The sequence below is a fragment of the Myodes glareolus genome, chromosome 7 (genome assembly GCF_982192425.1).
Source record: "Myodes glareolus chromosome 7, mMyoGla1.1, whole genome shotgun sequence".
In the NCBI taxonomy this organism is placed as follows: Eukaryota; Metazoa; Chordata; class Mammalia; order Rodentia; family Cricetidae; genus Myodes; species Myodes glareolus.
In genome coordinates, this window is record NC_142032.1 from 103,961,172 (window position 1) to 103,987,409 (window position 26,238).

At 37.8% G+C, this 26,238-nt stretch overlaps 1 protein-coding gene across 3 annotated transcripts in view; it reads right to left on the bottom strand.

The window, feature by feature from the left end:
* Nucleotides 1-26,238, bottom strand: part of Rab6a (RAB6A, member RAS oncogene family) — a 56,509-nt gene that overhangs the window by 12,250 nt on the left and 18,021 nt on the right. Inside the window, exons 2-8 of one of the 3 annotated variants that reach the window (XM_048429766.3) lie at nucleotides 19,824-19,882; nucleotides 18,230-18,283; nucleotides 16,941-17,046; nucleotides 14,620-14,731; nucleotides 9,276-9,369; nucleotides 6,047-6,113; nucleotides 1,999-4,162 (exon numbers count right to left, since the gene is read on the bottom strand). In XM_048429766.3, coding sequence (XP_048285723.1) covers nucleotides 4,098-4,162; nucleotides 6,047-6,113; nucleotides 9,276-9,369; nucleotides 14,620-14,731; nucleotides 16,941-17,046; nucleotides 18,230-18,283; nucleotides 19,824-19,882 — 557 coding nt within the window. In that variant the 3' untranslated portion in view covers nucleotides 1,999-4,097. Of the gene's footprint in view, nucleotides 1-1,998; nucleotides 4,163-5,956; nucleotides 6,114-9,275; nucleotides 9,370-14,619; nucleotides 14,732-16,769; nucleotides 16,876-16,940; nucleotides 17,047-18,229; nucleotides 18,284-19,823; nucleotides 19,883-26,238 lie in introns of those variants that run through there. The other 2 variants (XM_048429765.3, XR_007231047.3) reach the window with 2 other exon arrangements.

Here is a 26,238-nt window from a genome sequence, read left to right on the forward strand (position 1 = left end):
CCTTTTGAGACAGGGTTTCTATGTGTGACTCTAGCTGTGCTGAACTCTGTAGACCAGGCTGTCCCTTGAACTCAGGATCAATTTGCTTCTGCCTCCTGAATGCTGAGATTAAAGGCATGTGCCACCACACCTGACTAAAGTTTAAGTTTAAAACTAGCAGTGAGCAGGACAGTGGTGGTACATGCCTTTAATCCCAGCACTTGGGAAGCAGAGACAGGAGAATCTGTGAATTCAAGGCCAGGTTGGTCTAGAGAGCAAGTTCCAGGAAAGGCTCCAAAGCTACGGAGAAACCCTGTCTTAAACAAAACAAAAGAACAACAACAACAACAAAAAACAATGGGCTAGACGCAGTTAGAAGTCCTGCTTGCAAGGTCGTGTGCCACCCCTGCCCCCAACTTAAGACAAAAGTTTTGCTTTGTAGCCCATGCCAAACTGGAATTCACAATTCTACTGCCTCAGGCTCTCGAGTACTACATTTTAGATGTATGCATTTTGTCAGCTAAAACTACCTTAAAAAAAAAAAGTTATTCCTTGCCTAGCAGCAATAATAATCTCTTCACCACCTCAACATTATAAAGTATAAATGACATCACACAAAGCAAAGCTATAAAGTCTGTGTGTGATACAGTATTCTCCTTGCTGGTAACAGAACACCACAAGCTTAAACACAAAAGAATATTATGGACATAGTAACCACATGTATAAGGGTCTGGCTGGTGTAATATTTTGTAAACTTTTTTTAAAAAATTTATTTATTTATTTATTATGTATACAGTGTTCAGCCTCCATGTATGCCTGCAGGCCAGCAGAGGGCACCAGATCTCATTACAGATGGTTGTGAGCCACCATGTGGTTGCTGGGATTGAACTCAGGACCTCCAGAAAAGCAGTCAGTGCTCTTAACCACTGAGCCATCTCTCCAGCCCTGTAAACCTTTTTGGTAAGTAGAACTACACTTAAAAATAACAGTTAAGTAAAACAGCAATATAGGCATTTATTACTGCCATCATGAGTTATACACAATTGTATGTACTCTACTTTTATGAACTGAAAATACAACATATTATACTAACATTACCACAGAAAAGAGATGTTTTCTGCTATCACCTGACATTTTTTTGCTCAGTTGTAACTGTATCAGACCTTGTTTGATATATGGTCCATCAGTAAGGGCTGTCTCTCAAATTGCAACCCCTCTTTTACACTTTTGAAAAGATTTCCAACTCCCTGTTTCCAACCAACCCATCTGTTCTTGCTCTTCACTTACATACTTATTTTACTTCAAGTGCATTTTTGTAGCTCTAGGAGGGAAGAAGCATATGAATATTCATCACACTGGCAGGAATGGGAAACCAAGTCAATAACTGTTTTCTTTTGTGTTTTATTTATATATATTTTGCAGCAAAATTGCATTTAAAAAAAATCTAGAGGATAAACACACTTGACTGCTTCAGCTCAAGAACCCCAAGCCAAATAAAAAACAGCAATATGAAAAACATTATACTGGTTACTTTCAAAGATAACATAAAAAAAAAATCAAATGTAACAGTGTAGGAAGACAATCACACCCTGTTGGGCCAAAATTATCTCAGGGCCTGTATCTTAAGGCCTATAGGACAGAAAAACGTCTGGCTCAAGTTTGAGTGAGGATGAGACAGCAAAATTTAGGTAGATGCCCCTCCAGTCAGAGGGAGGGTTTAGCTGTCTCTCATTGGCTGGAGATACCCCCAACATCACACGATGTCACTTGAGCTATATAAACTGATGCTCACAGTAATAAACTGAGTTTCTGCTTGACTCCCTATCACGTCTGATTGTCTTGCATCATGGGGCTGTAGAAGGGGAGGTTAGCGCACTCACCTTTCCCTGGGGAATAAGGAGGCCTAGCAACTCCTAGGAGAATATGGAGGCTCAAGAAGCCTGGCAACTGGAGGCTCAAGAAGCCAGCACCCTCCTTTTCAGGAATCACAATTCCTTCAAATAAAGAATGTGAACCATCTGTCATATTGAATTGATATTTATTTCAGGACATGCCATGTCAAAATAAAACAAAAGAGTCAATCCTTGCTTTTAACAATAACATGTATTATAAAAGCACTTTACAACTCCATCCCATATTTGAGTATATGTTACAGGGTATGTGGGCTAATGATTATCTCAAAGTATTTCTCTATTCAGATCCATAATCCAAGTGCTCTCCAAGTATTACAAGGTGGCAGTAATTGAGAGAAAGAGGAGGAAAAGGAAGAGAGGGAGTCAGGTTTTCCCAGTTAAGGATTTTGTTGCAATGAGGAGGTGAGGAAGTGTGAAGTTATTTTTGTTGTCTTTCATCTTTATACTGTGTTAAGTAATGCTTACAACATAAACTCAGTAAGCTTCTTCTGAGCTAGAACTCAAAATGTTTTCCCTGCAAACAATGTATTTACAATGTGTTTTATTAACTTACACAGCAATCTCACAATAACTAGTAAAGATTAAAAGGGTGCACTCCTAGTAGTATTTGTTTGCAACATTTCAAGGGAAATACATATTGGCCATGGTGATGAAGCTCTAAATACTCAACACCTACAAATTCAAAGTTTAAAAAAAGGCAAAGAAATAAATATCACCAAAGAAAAAAAAGATTAATTGTAGCTTAAATACAAAACTAAACTGCTAGTTAACTTATTTATAAAGATCTAACAAAAAGCAAAACAGCTCTAAAGACTCAACATTTTAAAAATCCTAAAAAATAAGGCATAAATTTGCATTATAGTGACTTTTATTTTCAGTCTCTCCTTTACCTCTCAATGCATGCTTTCTCTGATCTGCCTCTAGAGGCTTGCAAGAAAACTACTTTATATTCAAATTTGACCTCAAAATGTCCAGAGCAGAGGGGTATTTGCTATTCTGTGAAGGTTCTTTTATTGGTAAACTTTCTACTAGATACAGCAATTTTCCTCATGTTGTCAATTTATATTTTTCTGCAGGTTCTTAAAGGAAACTGGTTTTTACAATGGCTTGTCTTCATAGCATTTTTATGAAAAGAAACCCAAGTGCTTTAAAAGTTTACCAACAAAAGAACCCTCACAGAATAGCAAATACCCCTCTGCTCTGGATATTTGAGATCAAATTTGAATATGGAAGTAGTTTTGCAAACCTCTACAGACAGATCAGAGAAAGCATGCATTGACAGGGAAAGGAGAGACTGAAAATAAGTCACTATAATGCAAATTTATGCCCCCCCCCTTTAAGCATTTTTAAAATGTTGGGTTTTTAGAGCTGTTATTGCTTTAAAAGGTGTTGATTTTTTAAGACAATATTTTGACAATTAAAAAATCTGGGGAGAACTGTTCAAACTTTCTCCATGATGAAATAAATATTGAAAAACAGTTCTAAAGTACTTGGCTACTTTTCTCTCCCAGAGTCTAGTAAAGTTCACGGGAAAGGGTCACCTGCTCTGGTCAGAAATATGTTTTATGCTCCTTTACCTGTAAACACTCAGTAAATTCATTAGGACTCATTTTGAAGACACAACAGAACTCTTCCCTCACTCAAGCACTTCTCATCGTGATAGCAATAGCTGAGTTCTGACCTCAGTGCTCAAGAATAATTTTGTACATTGTGGCTCATGGCCTGGAGCTAATGGTATCTGTAAAACTAAGGGTAATTCCAAAGGACTTGGTTGGACTGCTGTTTGCCACCTCTCTTGTTTGTTTGGGGAGGGTATGAACAGGGGGTAGGCGAAGGAAGAGACAAATTCTGCTGTGAACACACTGTTTCTTCACAAGCCTCACTCACACTGCTGAGTCTCATCATTTTAAAGTACATTATCATAACATTAAAAAGGGAAAAAAAGTTAAGAAAATGTATCTAACCCTCAAAGTTATCACGAATATGCTGAATTGTTTGGCTTTTAAAAAATATAAATAATGAAGACACTTTTTTTGTGCTTGTGAAGCTAATAGATCATCTCCATGAAACAGGCAGCAATGATGAATTGCAATGTTATTACTGAAGGGAAAAGGTTCAAGCCAATATTCACACTGCAGTCAATGAAAGAATATGGGGGCCAAAGCAGTGAACTTCTGCAGAAGGGTTGAAGATGCCAGGGGAAGATTAGCAGGAACAGCCTCCTTCACTAACTGGTTGCTCCTGAGGCTTTTCCAGTTTAATGTCAATCACTAAAGCAAAAGTTAAGGAGTCATATACAGGAAAGTACAATTCTAACTCTGCTGAACACTGACATCCCTGGCAAGCCCCTCATACATCTATTTAACTTCAAAACCTAGTCAATCATTTTCTAGATATATGCATCTCTTCTACATAGCAAGACTTAATGAAACATGAGCCTTATTCAGGGGAATCTACTCTAAGAAAATTATTCTATATGAATGAGAAAACTATTATAGTAAGTGTCTGACCATATCCTACAAAATAACTCAAATAAGGAGAAAATATGTTATTCCAACTCGGTAGAATTTATTAATTACTAAAAGTAAATAAAGACTTAAAAAATAGTAAACATTTAGAAATGAGAATCACTGAATACAAAGTCATGAAGTCTTCAGCTTAATAAACTTATCTTCATGTAAAGACAATCAAAACTCTTAGAAATAACTGATCATTAGATGTATTTTGTTATGTCCTGTACCTAAAATAAGAGGGTACAATACAGTTCCACTCTGAGTTATTTCTTGTGCCAACTCTGGAAAAACCCAAAGTCAGAAGACTGGGAGTGTTCAGGTTTTTTGCTTATAAAAAGCAAGTGAGGAAGTCTGAAGATATGTTTTAGCAGTTAGGGGTGCTTGATACTCTGAGTTCAATTCTGAGCACTCACATAACTATATGTAACTCCAGCTCCAGGGGAATCTGTAGACTTCTTTCGGTTTTTATGGTCATGCAAGCAATCTTTAAAAAAAAAAAAAATAGAGCAGGAGGGATGGAGCTGCAGCTCAGTTTGGCAGAGTGCCTGCTCTCTGAGGCAAGAAGCCCTGGTAAAACCCCCAGGACCACATAAAGATATACTTAGCCAGTGCATGCCTATAAACTTTATACTCAAGGGGCTGGAGAGATGGCTCAGAGGTTAAGAATACTGACTATTCTTCCAGAGGTCCTGCTTTCAATTCCCAGCAAGCACAGCTCATAACCTGTGCCGTCTCCTGGCAAATGTATATATAATAAATAAATAAATTTTAAAAAATATTACCTCCCTCCCCCAAACTTTATACTCAAAGGTGAAGGGTCAGATGTTTAGGGCTGGCCTGAAATCAAGACTGTCTTAAGACAAAACAAACAAACAAAACCCAAAAACCAAACTAACAAAAAAACCATAAACAAACAACACTAAACCCACTCCATCCCATCCCCACAGACCAGAAAAAAAGAGCAAGTGAGCAAGCAACAAAATCTGAATTACAGTAAGAAGCCAGGCCCATTTGGATAACCAGGCCTAATTTGCAAAAGAAATCCTCTGAGTTTCTGTGCACCTAAGAAACCAATATCTAAAACTCAAGGTAATAGCCAACTGTGACAGTTAATCTTGATTGGCAACCTGACCAAATCCAGAAGATAAACGTCTGAGTGTCTGAGAGAGGTCTGAGGTAGAAGGATCCTATTGGCTATGGATGATATCATTTCACAGGCTGAGGTCCTGGACTAAATAAAAAGGAGAAAGAACAGAATACCAGCTCTCCCCTCTGCTTCCTGACTGCCTCCCAATCTTGAGGGACTCTGCTGCTGTATCTTCCCCACAACAATGGGCTGTATCCTAACAGCGAGGAAAACAAGCCCTCTATTACCCTTCCTACTTTTGTCAGGTGGCTTGTCCCAGCAACAAGTAAATAATAAACCACCCAAGTGTGGCTCCAAAGAGTACAGTAGAATTTGTTTTTTGAGAAAGAGTATCTCTATATAAACCTGGTTGTCTTGGAATTCACTGTACAGACCAGGCTGACCTCAAACTCACAGAGACCTACCTGCCTCTGCTTCCCAAGTGCTGGGGTTAAAGGCATGAGGCACCATGCTTGGTTAGACAGTAGACTTTCCTTAAGAAACAAAAAGGATACTGTCTTCTCTGCTTCTGTCCTGTGTGCTTTCCATTCCAGGCAAAGCTGCAGCAACGCGTCGGAAAAGCTGTAGAAGAGAAGCAAGATGGCAAGTAGAGCACACAGCTTTGGGTTACTCCTTAGATGACAGCATTAAGAAGGCAAATTAAGACCTTGAGGATAATTACTGTCATATTACAGCCACTATACAGTGATAAAAAGTCAATTCATCAAAAAAAAAAAGATTTATAAATACATACACACTCAACATGTTAAACGTTGAATAGATCTGAAACAATGTATACTAACACAGTAATAGAACAAGGGAAACCATGCTCTTGAGACACACCAGATTTGTAGGACCAGAAGAGGTCATAGTTAATGCAAGGATGTGAGGGAACTATTTTATTCCCACCTCATTTTTTTTTTGTTTGTTTGTTTTGCTTTTTCAAGATAGGGTTTCTTTGTGTAACAGCTCTGGCTATCCTTGAACTCACAAAGACCCGTCTGCCTCTGCCTCCCAGGTGCTGGGATTAAAGGCATGAGCCACTACGGACCTGGCCCATCTCAATTTTTACCCCCAACCCCAAATTGATCTAATATGTAATCCTTATCATTACCTACCCCATGTCTCTCCCAATCTTACTAACTAATCTCCCAATCTTACTAACTAAAATCAAAGTCTACTCCATACTACTGTTAATCCTCAATGGTTATTGAAATCAATAATATAAACCATGAACTGGATAGTGAGACTTCTGCAGAATGCTGTAATCAAACAGCTACAGTTTCTTTCTAAGTCAAACTCCTACTCAGGGAACAATAGAGTTTTTACACCAGGCACCCCGAGCTTCTGAATTACACACTCAATTCTAGCATATCCAAGTCCATAGGAATAGGGGACTTTAACTGAAAGGATATAGAAAACAAAGCCAAGAAACAAAATAACACTATTTGTAAAACCCCTAATGAGGTTAAGACTACAAAACCCTGACAATAGAACTCCTCCAAAAATTATTAACCCTATAAAAATGGCATCTAGTGAAATTAGATGGAATCCCAGTGAACTCAGTGTAAGACATACGTTCAACATGAAAACAGTCAAACAAAATAGGTAAGGCGATGAATGATATAAAGGAGGGTTTCAACAGAAAGAAACACTGAAGAAAAATCAATCTGAAATGTTAGAAAAATATAGTAAAAGTCAAATAAAAAGCTTTGTGGAAAGTTTCAGTAACAGAATGGATTAAGAAGGGGACAGAATACCCGAGCTTGAAGAAAAGAGCAACAGAAACCATAGAATACACATAAACTCATGGAGATCAAACAACACAACTGAACAATGAAGAATTCAAACAATAAATAAAAAACATTCCAAGAATCAAATGAAAATGAAAACACAATATACCAAACCCTTGAGATACAATAAACGAAGTTCTAAGAAGAAAGTTTATAGCTCTAAGTGCCTACATTAAGAAATCAGAGAGATTCAAATAACTTAATGATGCACCCTATGGCTCCAGAAAAAGAACAAGAAAGCCAAACTCTAAATCAGTAGAGGAAAAGAAATCATTAAGATCAGGGAAGAAATTAATGAAATGGGACCAACAACAAACAATATAAAGAATCAACAAAACAAAAAGTTGGTTTTTTGAAAAGACACAACAAATGTGTAAGCAACTCTGAATCGACTCAGCAAACTTTATTTATATATTTAGTTGTTTATATGGTGATGGTTTGAATGAGAATGCCCCCATAGGCTCATATATTTGGATGCTTGGTCTGCAGTTGGCAGAACAGTTTGGGAAGGATTAAGGATTATGGCCTTATCCCTTGGGGTGGGCTGTGAGGTTTCAAAAGTCCAGCCATTCCCAATTAGCTATCTCTTTCTCTGCCTCCTGCTCAAGGATCAGATATAAGTAAACTCTCAGCTTCTGCTCCGGCACCATACCTGCGTGGCTGCTGCCATCGTGATGGTTATGTGGTGTGGGAGAATTGTCTGTATTCTGTCAATCATATTTTAATAAAACGCTGATTGGCCAGGCAGGCAGTATAGGCGGGAAAGCCAGACAAGAAGTAGAGGTGGAGAAAAGAGACTGGGAGTATTCTGGAAAGCAGGAAGCTCCCTCCGCAGTTCTGCCCAGACCACTGGAGAGGAAAGATGTAAGCTGCCCTGCTGGAAAAGGTACTGAGCCATGTGCTAACGTAGATAAGGATAATGGGGTAACATAAGTTATAAGAGCTAATAAGTAGCCTGACCTAATGGGCTAATCAGCTTTATAATCTTATGGAGTCCTGTGTGTGATTTTCATTGGGAGTTGCCAGCTGTGGGGTACCGGGCAGGACAGAAACCCCAACAAGCCGGCCCTCATGTTACAGTTATGGGATTAAGGGTGTGTACCACCATGCCCAGCCTAAATAGTTATATTTAGGTTTATATCCATAGGTTATTTATGCTGCTCTGAGTTTGATTCACAAAATCTTTTCTGCAATGGCTGATAATACAGAGACTAATAACTGGTCAAACTGCTGAGAATAACTGTGTGAGTGCTCACTAACTCACCTCCAGCCTGAAGGCCTGGTGAACACCTCAGAAAAGGAACTGAAGGAATGGAGTGCTGGAAAATGGGAGGAGTGCTGTGAAATGCTGTCTTCTTGGTGTGGTATAGCCTTTGCATTCATGAACTAGCACCAGCTGTGTTACCTAGACTTGCATAATCTCAGCTCCCACTGAGAGTTGTAGGAACAGAGAACCCCCAGTTCCCCTGCACCCCGTGCTTTGGGGATGTCACCACTGATACATTGTTAGGCCTCTGCCTCCAGAGTGCTTGGATTAAAGGCATGCACCACCACTACCCAGTTTCCTTTTGTAACATATAAATACCAGAAATTTATAAAGAATAAAGTAATCAGAATGTACTTTTATAGCAAGTAAATACTAGTTTTCAAATTCTTAAATAAGGAAAGTTTGTATTTAAGACAATGACACAGGGATGTACTGAGACTATGGGAAGTTCAAAACTTTATATTCAGAAATATTGCAATCACAATGAATTATCCTGTGTATAATCTCAACAGTTTGGTATTTTCTCATTTTACAAAAACTATGTCAGTTATTTTTTTCTTACTTTCTGAATTCTAGTTGCTGTTGCTAAGTGAAATAAAACCTTATTTTAAAGATTAACATAATCACAATTATTTCACACTTTCTTGATTTAGGAACAAATATTCATACTCAGAGAAAACTTACCTGTTTCACATTGTATCCTGCTTTTGCACTGGTTTCAATAAACATAACGTTCAACTCTTTGGCTTTCCTCTCTCCCTCCTCAATTGACACTTGCCTATAGAAAAAAAATTAAAAGACAAATTATTTATTTGTTTTTTTGAGATAGGGCTTCTCTTTGTAGTCCTGGAACTCCCTCAACTCGAACACAAACTCACAGAGATTTGCCTGCCTCTGCCTCCCAAGTGCTAGGATCAAAGGTGTGCATCACCACACACGGCAACAAATTCTTATTTTTGAAAGACGAAATCATAAGATTATAAACAAAGTTCTATTGATGTTGGGTCATTAGTTTGAAAACTTAACTGTCTGTAGCACTTAAGAGCTGTATGCGTTTGTGTTTGTATATCTCACCCTGATGTAGGATTCCCCCCTCTGTATGCTGTGAATACCATTGGTTAATAAAGAAACTGGCTTGGCCTGATAATGTAGAACAGCTATGGGGTGGGTGTGTGTGTGTGGGAAAGAACTAAACTGAATGCTGGGAGAAAGAAGGACGGAGTCAGGGAGAAATCATGTAGCCCTGCTGGAGACAGATGCCAGAACTTATCAGGTAAGCCACAGCCTTGTGGAGATACACGGATTACTAGAAATGAGTTAAATTAAGATGTAAGAGTTAGCCAATAACAAGCTAGAGCTAATGGGCCAAGCAGTGATTTAAATAATATAGTTTCTGTGTGGTTATTTTGGGGCTAGGCAGCAGAAACAAACAAGCGGCCTTCTACAACATCACTCCCATACTGGGAACCGAGTATTAAACATGTTAGGCAAGAGCCCTACCAATGAGTATATACAGCTTAATGAATTTTTTTTAAATTGTGTTTCATGTGTTTAGGTGTTCTGCCTGTATGTCTATCTATTTACCACATGCACGATCAGTACCTATGAAGGTGTTCAGAGGAGAGCAATGGAGCCCTTGGTACTATAGCTAAAGATGTCATGGGAGTCCTGGGAATTGAACCCAGGTCATCTGGAAAGAACAGCCAGTACTCTCAACCTCAGCCATCTCTTCAGCCTCTTAATGACTTAAACAAAACAAAACAAAAAATAAAAACAAAAACAAAACCAAAGACAGAGTTACAGACCAGGTGTGGTGGCATATGCCTTTAATTCCAGAACTTTTTGTTTTTTTGGCTTTTTGAGACAGGGTTTCTCTGTAGCTTTGGAGCCTGTCCTGGAACTAGCTCTTGTAGCCCAGGCTGGCCTTGAACTCACTGAGATCCACTCTGCCTCCTGAGTGCTGGGATCAAAGGTGTGCGGCACCACCACCAGGCTTCTTCTTCTTCTTCTTCTTCTTTTTTTTAAAGTACAGCACTTAGGAAGGAATCAAAAGTAGGCGGTTATCTGAGATTTGGACCAGCCTGGTCTACAGAGTGAGTTCCAGGACACCCAAGGCTACAAGGAGAAACCCTGTCTCAAAAACAAACAAACAAAAAACCAAAACAAGACATGGGCTCCTGCAGCCCAGGATGACCTTGGGCTTCTGATCCTGTTGCCTCAATCCCCCAGATACTGGAAAAAAGACATTATATGGACATGCTGCCATGACATTCATTATACACTGCCTTTGACAGAATCCAGAGTTTTGTGCATGTTCTAGGTAAGTCTCCAATTTAACCCCAATTTAACAATCTGTGTGTGCAGGTGCTGGTGACTACGTAGGTGAACGTGTGACAAGATGAGAAAAGAACAAGGTATGCATCCCTATAGTTCTCTGCCATAGTCCCTTAAACAGGTTCTCTCACTATGAGGCTGGCAATCCCAGAAATCCTTTTGTCTTTGTGTGCCCAGCTCTGGAATTAATGAGAAGGTATGGCCACATACGACTTTTTAAGAGCTAGGAACTGAATTCAGGTCTTCATGCTTGCATAGCATGTGTTCTTTTAAAAAATATTAATTTTATATCCTGACTACAGTCTCCCCTCCTCTGTATTTGCTCAGAAAGGGGCAAGACTCCCATGGCATATCAAGCTGCCATAAGACAAAGCACCTCCTCTGATGTAGAAAGTCCTTCTGTATATGTGTTGCCTTTATTGGTTAACGAATAAAAAATCTGCATTGGCCTGTGATAGGGCATAGTAGAGCTAGGCAGGGAAAACTAAACTGAATGCTGGGAGAAAGAAGGCAGAGTGAGATGTCATGTAGCTGCTAGAGGGGAAAGATGCGAGCTGTCAGGTGGAACCTTGCCAGTAGGCCACAAACCTCATGGTAAAATATAAACTAAGAGAAATGGGTTAATGGTGCGGGAAAATTGTCTGTATTCTGTCAATCATATTTTAATAAAACGCTGATTGGCCAGGCAGGCAATATAGGCGGGAAAGCCAGACAAAAAGTAAAAGTGGAGTAAAGAGACTGGGAGTATTCTGGGACACAGGAAGCCCTCAGCCATTCCTGGGCAGACCACCAAAGAGACAACATGTAAGCTGTCACACTGAGAAAGGTACTGAGCCCATATGGCTAACATAGATAAGGATAATGGGGTAACATAAGTTATAAGAGTTAACAAAAAGCCTGACCTAATGAGCCATTCAGTTTATAACCTTATGGAGTCCTGTGTGTAATTTCTCTTTGGGATTTGCCGGCTGTTGGGGTACCGGGCGGGACGGAAACCCCAACAAGCTGGCCCTCATGTTACATATGGCGCCCCATGTTACAGGTTAATTTAAGATATGTTAGCCATAAATACACTTAAGCTATTGGTCAAACAGTATTGCAAATAATACAGTTTCTGTGTGGTTATTTCAGTTCTGGGCAAGTGGGAATGAACAAGTGGCCTAATACAACACCCCCCTTGTATTGAGGGTGGGCAAGGTAATCCAGCATGAGGAAGATGTTTCTAAGAGCCAAAGCACCAGGGGCAGCCCCTGCTCCCATGGTTAGGAATCCCACAAATAGACCAAGCTACACAACTGTCACATATATGCAGAGGGCCCAAGTTGGTCCCATGTAGGTTCCCTGGTTGATGGTTCAGACACTTCAGTTCCTGTGAACCAGGCTAGCCGTTTCTATGGGTCTTCCTCTGATGTTCCTGATCCTCTCTGGCTCCTACAATCCTTCTTCCCCCTCTTCAGCAGGACTCCCCGAGCTTGGGCCAATGTTCGACTGTGGGTCTCTGAACCTGACTCCATCAGTCAATGAATGAAGGCTCTCTGCTGACAACCAGGGTAGTCACCAATCCAATCATAGCCCGTTCAGGCTATGCATCCACTGCTGCCAGGAGACTTAGATGGGGCCATCAGTGTAGGCTAGTGGAAGTTTCCCTATAACAAGTGCTACAGAATCATCTCCCTAGCTCTATAAAACTAAGATTTATTTTACTAATTTGTTTTTATATGGCTGAACTCATTGGATGCTTTTGTTTGGAGGTAGAATCTCATGTATCCTTCCTTGGCTGGCCTAGAATTTTAATGGCCCAAGATATTTTAAATTTCTGATATTCCTGACTTCACCTTCCAAATTCTGGGATTATAGACATACTTCATCACACCTGGCTATAAACAGTGTTGGGGACTCACACGCAGGGCCTTGCGCATGTTAGACAAGTACTCTATCAACTGATACCTTCAGCCCCAATCTTTTCATTTAAAAAATATTTGTCTGTGTACACGTGTGGGCACACATGTGGAAGTCAGTTTTCTTCTTTCCCCACATGGACCACAGGGACCAAACTCAGGTCATCCAGTTTCACGCCAAGTACCTTTATCTACTAAGCCATCACTAGCCTGCCCTTCTTTTTACTTTTAAAAAGTTAGCGATTGGGCTGCACGTGGTGGCTTAAACCTATAACCCCAATTCTCAGGAAGGAGGCAGGAGGATCCTGAGTTCAAGGTCAGCCTGGTCTATGTAGTTCTAGGTCTGAGCTTAAGAGTAAGACCCTATCACAAATACACACCCAAAACAAAGCAAATCTTAAGAAGCTGGGATATGGCTCAGTGGTAGAATACTTGTTTAGCATGTGCACTGTCCTATATTCAGTACTGCCAACAACAAAAACCACCTACAAAACAAAACCTAAAAATGGCCTGCTTTCCCCCCTTAATACCAAATCACAAGGGGAATGGAGAGATGCTCGGTGGTTAAAAGAATTTGATGCTCTTGCCAATGACCCAGGTTTGGTTCCCAATACCCATATCTGGCAGCTGACAACTGTCTCTAACTCCAATGAATTAGTCTGATGCCATCTTTTGGTCTGAGTGGGCACCTGAACACATGCAGTGCATATACAGACAAGCAGGCACACACATGATACATATATACACATAAATAAAAATAAAAAACACTAAAAATATTAAACCATATGCATTTAGCCTCGTGACTCTAAATTTTATGTAAAAACTTTCATGCTAATTTGCTACTATAATTTTTGTAATGATTTACCAATTGTTAAAAATGTAAACCAACCAGGTGGTAGTGGCTCATGTCTTTAATCACAGCACTCAGGAGGCAGAAGCAAGCAGATATTTCTAAGTTTGAAGCTAGCCTGGTGGTCTACAAGAGTAAGTTCTAAGATAGCCAAAGCTACACAGAGAAACCCTATCTCAAAAACAATTTTTTTTTCCAATTATACTACCAATTCTATTTCTGCTACTGGATAGGAGTAGGCTTAACATCAAAATTCTCTATACATAGATTACACTGCAATGTTTTAGTTTAATAGCACAAGTTCATCACCTGAATTTCAATATCCAACTCATGAATGAATAAGTAATAAATAGTAAAAGTTCCACTAATTAAAAAGTGTGGTTAAGACTAAAGCAGAAAGAAAATACAATGGAGTACTTAACAATGCTGAAAGCCATTCACATGTATTCTATAGCCAATGTTAATACACTTGGCATCTTGTGACTTGAATGAGCTTTGTTCATTTGGCTAAGGTGTTACAATCAAGCTATTCATACTCAGTTAGCTAAGCCTGGTACAACCATACAATGAGAACCCCACAAACACATACAGACTACAACACTGAATTATAATAAAATTATATGAATGTTTATAAGAAGACAAGTATATGTGTGTCTAATTATTATGAATACTTTTTAAAGATAAGAAGTTACTTTTTAACAAATCACTGCTCCACTTATTAAACCTTAAAAAATAGAAAATATTTGCTGTCTTCACGTTTAACAATTCTGTAAAAGTGTTGTTTATGGGTTTAGACAAAACAAATGTAATTTAATCTTTAGACTTATACTTCAGATTATCTCCCTAAAAGGGAGTACAAAGTGAAATGTCTCCTTTTCTGAAAACAATTTTTTAGTAAGCAAACATGGTGATTAACATAGAAACCAAGCATTCAGTTATTTCATACCTTTTATCAGCAAGATCTGTCTTATTTCCTACTAGCATGATGATGACATCACTTCCTCTTTCTGTTCTGACATCATCAATCCATTTTGTTGTTTGCTGGAATGAGTTAACATCTAGCATTGAGAGTAGACAGAAGGATTAGTGTTACTGAAAATGCCACCCCCAGTGAAGGACAACACTTCCCACAAACACCCTGAAAGAGGGAAGAGGGATAGCACATTAAGACCCCATCTTTAATGTGCCTACAATGTAACTCCATTTTATCTGATTACAACTGTCAGTGATGTAAATGAGTCGAAGAATAAAGCATAAAGATTCATTTTAGAGAAAAGCTCTTTTGACAATAACCAAACTCCTGTAAAGCACTATATAATTATAAAAACCAATGTTTTCTGACATCTAAAGACAGCTGCAGCAGATGATGGTATGGTGTTACACTGCCACAATGCTTTTTTGGATCACTTATTCTAATACATACCAAACATGACAAAGAAAGCATTTCAAAAGTATGTGAGTCAAAAGTCCCAACACATCCCAGAAAACTCATAAAGGCTTTCAATACCACTGTGCTTGCATTGCTTACTCAGTTTGTGATCACTTTAACCATATTTTTTAAAAAAAAATCATTTCCTTTGCCTCTATCTCCCTCTTCCTGTAATTAAAAGTGTGAGACATGGAGCCTGGCTCTTGCATTTGTTTTGTATTAGAGTCTATGTGAAGTGACCTTAAGTTAATTAGTTTGATGTATCAGGCTCACTTCTAAATGAATTCATTCTTTAAGTATTGGATTCTAGCCAGAATACTGCAATATGTTTTTTAGCAGCTAAAGTAACAAATTTACTACTATTTTAAACACATTCGTGGAATTTTAGAAGAAAAGTATGACAAGCTTTGGTTAAAGTAAACACAAATACTTTAAAGCTACAAAACCGGCAAATGCATTATGATGAACATTAACGGCTTTTTAAAAAAACAAGTTGCAATCTAAAGTAAAACTATATACAGCACATATCCAAAAGTTAAAAAAAAAGAAGAAAGAAAAATACATTGTGGAATATAGTCTTTTTAACTTTGCCACTGTAGTTACTGTTTAGTAACTATGACTTCTGAGTGAATACACAGAAATTTCTAGTAATATGTATGACTAGCTCAAATCAGCTCTTAGACATATTTTTACCTAAGTCCAAGATGCTGTAAATAATCTTTTTTTCCCTATAAATTATGGACGAGTCTATGGAATGATGTAAATATTGCCTTACATGTATAATAAAACACTTTACAAAGATAATTTCAACCAGACAGCTGTCACCAATGCTCCATGGAAAATTTATAGTCACTTAAAGACCAAAACACTTCAGGTTTTGAAGAAAAAAAAATACTAAGGGGCTGGAGAGATGGTTCAGCAGTTAAGAACAGTGGCTTCTCTTCTAGAGGTCCTGAGTTCAATTCCCAGAACCCACATGGTGGCTCACAACCGCCTATAATGAGATCTGGTGCCCTCTTCTGGAGTGCAGAATGTTGTATTCATAATAAATAAATAGATCTTTAAAAAATACTGTTTCATTTCCTATTTAATTTTTTCTTGGAGAGAAACGAAAGTGTAATTTGTTAGCAACCAAGAAAACCAGTCACAGAATCCACATATTCAAACAAAAATGACTAACAGAAAAATATACATTATGCTTCTCTGTTTTTCACTATGTAAGAGACTGACTGCAAGGGGGAAGCAGAGAAAGCACTAGCAGGCAGACTCTTTTAAAAGCCTCAAAAGAAGCCATATAGAATCTAGAATATTTGGCAAGAGGCTTAAATATAGATTATCTTTGAAATCTGAGATAAATTAATGAGTAATATCTTTAAACTACAATTATGGGATAGTTTATGGATAGGAGGATACTACAGAAACCTTGAAGAAGATTTATAAATAGAGTCAAAAGACAATTTCTAAAGGTGGAAATGCTGGCACAGAGACATAAAGCATATTGGTACAAACATGGAGGCAAGTATTTCTGACTTCGCTAGTCTGTGATACAGTTTGCTATGATAAAACACTTTACATGCCAGTAAGGAAAACAAGCACAAGACAAAACATGCATGCAGCTAAGCTAAAGGTTGAAAGAAGATTAGAAATGCGTAATTCCCCCCACTCACTTGTGATATCATAAACAACAACTGCCACAGTGGAGTCACGAATGTAGCTAGGAATCAAGCTCCTGAACCGCTCTTGACCTGCTGTGTCCCATAATTGCAATCGCACCTAACAACAAAATCAGTCAAACAAGCAAGAAAAGTAAGAAAGGTCAACCACTGCAGTATACCTACTTGTGATATCGTAAACTACTACGGCTGCAGCAGAGTCACGGATGTAACTGGGAATGAGGCTACGGAAACGTTCCTGACCCGCAGTATCCCACAGCTGCAGCCTGATCTGTGGGATGGGGAAAAAACAAAAACAAAAACAAAACAAAACAAAACTAAAAAACTGATACTTAAAAAAAAAAAGGAATGATTTTTGAAACACGAGTGGTAGACAACTCATGTAGAGGTTTAATGCAGAGGAATGAAAACAACATAAAACTCATTTCTGAAAAGTGAGCAGTTGCTAGTTCTGAAGGTACAAATACTGAAAATACTTTGTGAAAGATTTTACAGAATCAGAAATAGGGCTCCTACTCCATAAAGTTTTGAATCCCAGTATCTTCTAAATGATAAAAAGTAAACTATTGATGTTCGAATACTGAGAATAAAAGAGAGACTGAAGGAACCTCAAGCTACCAGATGACAGAGTAAAGAAAGCAATGCTTCTCTGATAGCTTCTCCAAAGCTATGAAATGTTTCCTGGGTCTGTGACTACTATGTGTGTTTCTTCTATACATTTCTGCCCAGAACATCGTGGATAATATGGGAAGAAAAAAAAAAAGAATACATTTCTGCAATCTACATAAAAAATAGGTTTTCTTACCCATACAAAGCAGTTTAAGCTCTCAAGTTTTAAGAAAAGTTATATTATATATGAAAACATCCAAAAGAAAAAAACCATAAACTTCAGAAATAAGAAAAAATATCAGAGATAATGTAACATTTTGGGAACATTAAGTTATTCAATGTTTAAATGATGATAAGAATCTCTTCAAGGAGTAGGTCAAAACAAAAATTTTTAAAAGAACATTCAACAATAAGGAAGATAAAAAAATCTTACAGATAAATACATATTTTCCTCTATTTAACCACTGTTACATGTTCTAGTCTGACAGTCTTTAAGTTCACAAATTATGAAACCTTCCTGAATGACCTGAGGGGTGCTCAGAGTCTTTAGTAGCTCTAATTTCTCATGAAAATTCTTTTAATTCTCATAAATCAATGTGTTGTTCTTTTTTTCTAAATCAAGATAGCAAAGTAAGTCTAAGGACACCAGAATTTTACAAACAAATTTTGGCTTTGGATGTGAAATGGAAATAAGAAATCAGAGTGCCAAAAACAACTTTGTAATAAATTTTTCTCAAGATCCAATTTTGATGATTTTGTTAAACACTTCTGATGGTGACCACAGCTGTGATCCTGGTTTCCAGCCTGCAATGTGCAGAAAATTGCACACTGAAAATATTACTTACTGTTCGATCCTCCAAGTACATTGTTTTTGATAAGAAGTCAATGCCAATTGTTGCCTATAAAACAAAACAAAAGAGTAAGGAATAGTAGTTTAGTGGTAGTCAACAGTTTAGGATACAAACAGGATTTATGAATTTAAAAGAATAATGAATATATACATAACCACACTTTATTCAAGTGGTTAACAAACATGTCCAATGTTAACTTGCTTCCATGTACTAAGCACGTGCTCTGTGTTGGAGACTAATTCAGGCCCTTTATGTGAACAACTCTCATCCTCATTCATGAAAGATAACTCATTCTCATACTAATTTTTCTCATTTTAGAGAATAAGGCAATAGGGATTTTTTTCTATGTATATTTTTACCAGAATATTCAAATATCCAAAATACAAAGTTTTGTCTGAATATCTTAATGTTCCCAATCAGGATGACTATTATCTGTCCCAAAGACAATTTTATGAAATACTGCTGATGTAAAGATAACCATGCCTGAACTTCTTATATAATGGCTTGTTCTTATGCCACAGAGACTCAGAAGTATGATTTTCAAAGGGACAAGACTCTTCCAATATGTAAGTAATGTATTTAAGTAAGGGAAATAAAATTTTCTCTTTATCATTCAATGCTAAGTATCTCATGTGATTCAAATACAGTACATTGTGTGCCTGGTTAAATAATAAAGAATTTTAAAAGGCGAAAACTAGAAAAAAGTGAACAAGAAGTCTAAAATTAAATAGGAAGATAAATTAAAAATAATTGGGACATGGGGTTGAAGTGACAGCTCAGCAGTTAAGCAGCTTGCAGGAAAGCAAGCTCAATTCCCAGCACTCACATAGTGGTTCACGACCATCCATAATGCCAGTTCCAGGGGATCCAGTGCTCTCTTCTGATCCCACGGGCACAAAGTATGCACATGGTATGCATACATACATGCAGGCAAAACATTCACACATAAAATAAAATGAGTAAATCTAATTAAAAAAAAAACAAGAGGAAAAAGGCATCTGTATGCTGGCATGTCCCTCCCTGCTTCTGACCACCGACAAGTGAACTGATTAATCCACTGTAACTTTCCTATCATGATGGCCTGAATCCTCTGACATCATAAACTGAATTCAATTCCTAAAAAGGAAATCTCAGACTTTGATGATTTCTCTAAAAAAAAAAAAAAAAAAAGTATCACTTCTAATTCCCTCCAAGATGATAGTAAAGATAATTTTTCAATAGACTGTGAAAGAAGTAAACTGAGTAAGACTAGGACTATGAACAAGATCATTAATACTTTGTGTTGTTTATATAATAATTTACACATTGTGTTGTTTATATAATTTACATATTATTCAAAGCATTTTTTCCTTTTTTTTATTTTTCAAGACAGGGTTTCTCTGTGTAGCCTTTGGCTGTGCTGTAATGGAACTCGAGATCCACCTGCCTCTGCCTCTTAACTGCTGTGATTAAAGTCGTGAACCACCACTGCCCATGGAAAGCACTTTTATATCTATGACTGCATGTAAATAAAATAACTTTAAAAAAATACCACAACCATTCCTCTTAATATTGAGATAAATTTAATAATTTGGAAAAACCAAAATACCTGATAGGTGTTGTCAAAACTGTCATACATGAATCTGGTGATTAAGGATGTCTTTCCAACTGAAATAAAAAAAGATAGAGATTTCCTTAGTAAGTAATATATTAAATACACTAGGTTCCCAGGCATTGCTCAAAGAATTGTAATCAAATTAAATGAAAAATATATTCAAAGGTTTTATCAAAAGTTTGCTGACAGGGCTTTCTCAATAAAGATTCCATGACAAAACCAGATTTAAACAATGCCTATCTACAAATCCAGCCCTACAGACAGTATTAGAAGCAAAATCCTAACCCAAGGAAGTTAACTGCACCCACAGGAACACAGGCAACAGATAACCTCACACCAACAAAACCCCAAGAGAAGCATACTCACTACCACTGAAAAAATAACAGGAATTAACAATCACTAGCCATTAATATCTCTTAATATCAATGGACTCAATTCACCCATAAAAAGACATAGGTTAAAAGAATGGATATGAAAGCAGGATCCAGCCTTCTGCTGTATACAAGAATACACCTCAACCTCAAAGACATTACCTCAGATTAAAGTGTCGGGAAAAGATTTTCCAATCAAATGGATGAAGTAAGAAACAAGCGGGTGTAGCTGTCTCAATATCTAAAATAGACTTCAAACTAAAATCAATCAAAAGAGATGGAGAAAAACACTTTACACTCACAGCAGGAACAATCAGGATGCAGTCTCAATCCTGAACATCTATGCCTCAAATACAAGAGCACCCACATATGTAAAAGAAACATTACTAAAGCTTAAATCATACATCAAACCCTACACACTAATAGCAGGAGACTTCAACACCCCACTTTCCTCAATGGACAGGTCAACCAGACAGAAAACTAACAGAGAAATAAGAGAACTGACAGATATAAGGACTCAAATGGAATTAACAGACATCTACAGAACATTCCACCCAAACACAAAAGAATATACCTTCTTCTCAGTACCTCATGGAACCTTCTCTAAAATTGACCACATACTCGGTAACAAAACAAACTTCAACAAATACAAAAAAGAATTGAAGTAATCCCCTGTATTTCATCGGATTACCATGGTTTAAAATTAGAATTCAACAGCAACACTAATTTCAGAAAACCCACGAACACATGGAAATTAAACAGTGCTCTATTGAACCACCCCTTGGTCAAAGAAGAAATAAAGAAATAAAAAAAGCAAAAAAAAAAAAAAGAATTAAAAAAAAAAAAGAAATAAAAAAGCACACCTGAAAGCTCTAGAACAAAAAGAAGCAGAATCACCCAGGAGGAGTAGAAGATAGGAAATAATCAAATTGAGGGCAGAAACCAACAAAATAGAAATAAAGAAAACAATATAAAGAATCAATGAAACAGAGCTGGTTCTTTGAGAAAAAAAAAATCAACAAGACAGACAAACCCTTATCCAAACTAATCAAAAGACACAGAGAGAAAATATTTAAATTAACAAAATAAGAAATAAAAAGGGGGACATAACAACAGATACTGAGGAAATCCAGAGAATCATTAGGTCATACTACAAAAACCTGTACTCCATAAAATTGGAAAATTGAAAATAAATGGACAATTTTCTGGATAGGCACCACATACCAAAATTAAATGAAGACCAGGTGAGCAATTTAAATAGACCATAACCTGCAGGGAAATAGAAGCTATCATCAAAAGCATCCCAAACAAAAAACAAAGCCCAGGGCCAGATGGTTTTAGTGGCGAATTCTACCAGAACTTCAAAGAGCTAATACCTATACTCAAAGTGTTCCACAAACTAGAAAGAGAAGGAACATTGCCAAACTCTTTTTATAAGGCTACAGTTACCGTGATACCAAAACCACACAAAGACTTAACCAAGAAAGAGAATTACAGACCAATCTCACTCATGAACAAGGAAGCAAAAATAATAAGATACTGGCAAACCAAATCCAAGAACACATTAAAAAAAATCATCCACCATGATCAAGTCGGCTTCTTCCCAGAGATGCAGGGATAGTTCAACATCTGAAAATCTATCAATGTAATTCATCATATAAATAAACCGAAACAAACAATAAAAACAAACCCATAAGATCATCTCATTAGATGCTGAAAAGCATTTGACAAAAATCCAACAACCCTTTATGATAAAGGCCTTGAAGAAATCAGGGACACAAGGAACGTATCATCTACACATAATAAAAGCAATAAACAGCAAGCCAACAGCCAACATTCAAATTAAATGGCGAGAAACCCAAAGTGCTCCCACTAAAATCAGGAACAAGAGAAGGCTGTCCACTTTCTCCACATCTATTCAACGTAGTTCTTGAATTTCTGGCTAGAGCAATAAGAGAACAAAAGGAGGTCAAGGGGCTTCAAATTGGAAAGGAAGAAGTCAAACTTTCGTTATTTGCAGATGATATGATAATATATATAAGTGACCCCAAAACCTCTACTAGGGAACTCCTACAGATGGTAAATACATTCAGTAATGTGGCAGGATACAAGAGCAACTAAGAAAAAAAAAATCAGCAGCACTCCTATATACAAAGGAAAAGAAGCTGAGAAGGAAATTGGAGAAATATCACCCTTCACAATAGCCACAAATAACATAAAATATCTTGGGGTAACCCTAACCAAAGAAGTGAAAGACCTGTTCAACAAAAACTTTAAAGTTTTTGAAGAAAAAAATTGAAGATACCAGAAAATGAAAAGATCTCTTATGCTCTTGGATAGATAGGATCAACATAATGAAAATGGCAATCCTACGAAAAACAATCTATAGATCCAATGCAATCCCCAGCAAAATCCCAACACAATTCTTCACAAACCTTGAAAGAACAATACTCAACTTCACATGGAAAAACAAAAAACCCAGGACAGTCAAAACATTCCTGTACAATGAAGGAACTTCCGGAGGCATCACCATTCCTGACTGAGTTCTATTATAGAGCTACAGTAATGAAAACAGCTTGGTATTGGCATAAAAACAGAGAGGTCAACCAATCGAATTGAATTGAAAACCCGGATATTAATCCACACATCTATAAACACCTGATTTTTGATAAAGAAGCTAAAATTATACAATAAAAAGAAAGCATCTTCAACAAATGGTGCTGGCATAACTGGAAGTCAACATGTAGAAGAATGAAAATAAATCCTTATCTATCCCCATGCACAAATCTCAAGTCTAAATGGATTAAAGACCTCCATATAAATCCGATCACACTGAACCTGATAGAAGAGAAAGTGGGAAGGAGTCTTCAATGCATGGGCACAGGAGACCACTTCCTAAATATAACAACAGTAGCACAGACACTGAAAGCAACAATAAATAAATGGGACCTCCTGAAACGGAGAAGCTTCTGTAAAGCAAAGGACACAGTCAGTAAGACAAAGGCAGCCTACTGAATGGGAAAAGATCTTCACCAAACCCACATCAGACAGAGGACTGATCTCCAAAATATATAAAGAACTCAAGAAATTAGACATCAAATAGCCCAATTAAAAAATGGGGAACAGAACTAAACAGAATTTTCAACAGAAATCTCAAATGACACTTCAGGAAATGTTCAACATCCTTAGCCATCAGGGAAATGCAAATCAAAACAACTCTGAGATACCATCTTACACCAGACAGAATGGCTAAGATCAAAACCACCAAAGACAGCTTATGCTGGAGGGGATGTGGAATAAGGGGAAGACTCCTCCATTGCTGGTGGGAATGTAAACTTGTACAACCACTTCAGAAATCAGTAAGGCAGTTTTTCAGAAAATTGAGAATCAACCTACCTCAGGACCCAGCAGTATCACTCTTGGGCATATACCCAAAAGATGCTCAAACATACTACAAGGGCACTTGTTGAACTATGTACATAGCAGCATTATTTGTAATAGTCAAAACCTGGAAACAACCTAGATGCCCCTCAACCCAAGAACGGATAAAGAAAATGTGGCACATTTACACATTAGTACTACTCAGCAGTAAAAAACAATGACATATTGAACTGTGCATGCAAATGAATGGAACTAGAAAACACCATCCTGAGTAAGGTAACCCAGACCCAGAAAGATGAACATGGTATGTACTCACTCATAAATGAATACTAGCTGTAAAGCAAAGGATATTGAGCCTATAGTTCAAGACCCTAGAAAAGCTAAGTAACAATGTGAACCCTAAGAAAAACATACACAGATCCACCTGTAAAGGGGAAACGGACAACATCGCCTGGCAAAATTGGGAGCGTGGGGGAAGGAGGGAGGACGGAAGGGGAAGACAAGGGGAGGAGGGGAAAAGGGGAGAACTTGAGGGAATGGGATAGTTGAGACGGAGGAAGGACAGAGATGAGAGCAAGGAAAGAGGTATTTTGATTGAGGGAGCCATTATGGGGTTAGCAAGTGGCACACGAGAAATTCCCAAGGATTCACAAGAATGACCCTAGCTAACACCCTAAGCAATAGAGGAAAGGGTGCCCAAACTGGCCTTGCCCTGACATCAGACTGATGAATATCTTAAATATCACCAAAGAACTTTCATCCAGCAACTGATGAAAACAGAGGCAGAGACCTGCATCACAGCACTGGACTGAGCTCCCAAAGTCCAGCTGAAGAGTTGGAGGAGTGAGAATATGAGCAAAGAGGTCAGGACCATGATGGGTACACCCGCTGAAACAGTTTACCTGAGCTAACAGGAGCTCATCAACTCCAGCTACACAGGGAAGGAAACAGCATAGGAACAAACTAGTCCCTCTGAATGTGGGTGACAGTTGTATGGCTGGGGCAGACTGAGGGGTTACTGGCAGTGGCACCAAGATTTATTCCTATTGCTTGTACTAGATTTTTTGGGAACCCATTCTCTTTGGTTGGATAACCTGCTCAGCCTAGATACAGTAGAGAGGACCTTGGACCTTCCCCAAAGAAATGTGCCTTACCCTCTCTGAGGAGTGGATGGGGGTTGGGGTGTGTCTGTGGGTTAGGTGGAGGGAATGGGTCCTGGAGAGGAGGGAGTGCGAACTGGGAGTGGTGTGTAAAATGAAAAAGATTGTTTTCTTTTTAGAACAAATAAACTAAAAAAATTGGATTCTTTTCACATTAAGGGCACATGCAAAAAGTATTTTGCTAAAAGTTGAGGAAAATGAGAAGACGATGAGAAAAAAACAATCATTGATATTCTAAATTTACAAAAGCAAAATCAAGTATTACTTAGACACAATGGGAGGAAGAAATAAAACAAAAACTCATAGCAGCCCATGCTCAAGTTTTGTGAATAAAATGTGATCCATAGGAGTGAAAGTGAAAAGCACTGAAGGACAAAGAGTCCTGAGATGGGTCATCAGGGCCCTAAGAATTTAAGATTGTTAAAACGGCATGTGAAGCTGTTTTGAAACTCATCTCAAGCTCAGTTCAGGTATGGTCTGGCATATCCTGTTTCACTGGTACGGAAATTACAAAGATGTATAATTTTAAATTTTGCTATTAGCCCAGGCTGACCTTAAACTCACAATGTAGCCTGTACTGGCCTCAAATTTGTGGTTATTCTCTTGCCTCAGTCTGTGGAGCACTCGGATTACAAGCATGTGCCACTGTGTCTGACTTAAAACTCTGCATTAGAATTTTTAGGAAAAAGTGTCACTAAGACTGAAATAGCGAAGTACTGGGATTTTCTTTACTAATGAGTGTGTGCTCCAAGAACAAGAATCTCATCTAGTTACTTTCTATTTCTTCAGTCAATTCATAGACTCTAACATAAAACAAATAAATACAAAAGTCAGGCTCAGTGGCACACACCTTTAATCCCAGGAAGAGGCAGGTAGATCTGTGGGTTCAAGGCCAGCTTAGTCTACAATGTGAATTCCAGACTAGTAAGGGCTACTAGGCTAAGACCCTGTCTCAAAAAAAAAAAAATCTCAAAATAATAAAACAAATGTAATAAATTCTGTAAGTTAGAAAGGAACCAGGTAAATAAACTACACAGATGCTCCCCAAAATGTAAATATTTAATTTACAACTATGATAATATTGCACATATTAGATGTTTTTAGTATTATAAACTTTTATTCTTATTCTCACTCTACAGAATTGGTGAGGAAAAATTATTTTTTGCCAATTTCTATTTAGGGAAAACCTTTGGTCTGTGTGGGTGGTGCACATCCGTAATCCTAGAACTCAGAAGGCAGAGGATTATTGCAAATTCAAAGCCACTATGGTCTTCATAGAAAGTTCTAGGGCTATAGCAAGACCCTGTCTCCATGCATATCCTCCCTCCTCCATCTTTCTTTGTCCTCAAAGGAAATTAACAAATGGGCTAGAGAGATAGTTTAGCAGTTAGAACACTTTTGCTCTCACAGAAGATCTAGGTTTAGTTCCCACCACTCACATTGTGGTTCACAACTATTCCTAACTCCAATTCTATGGAGTTAATAATAATGAATGCC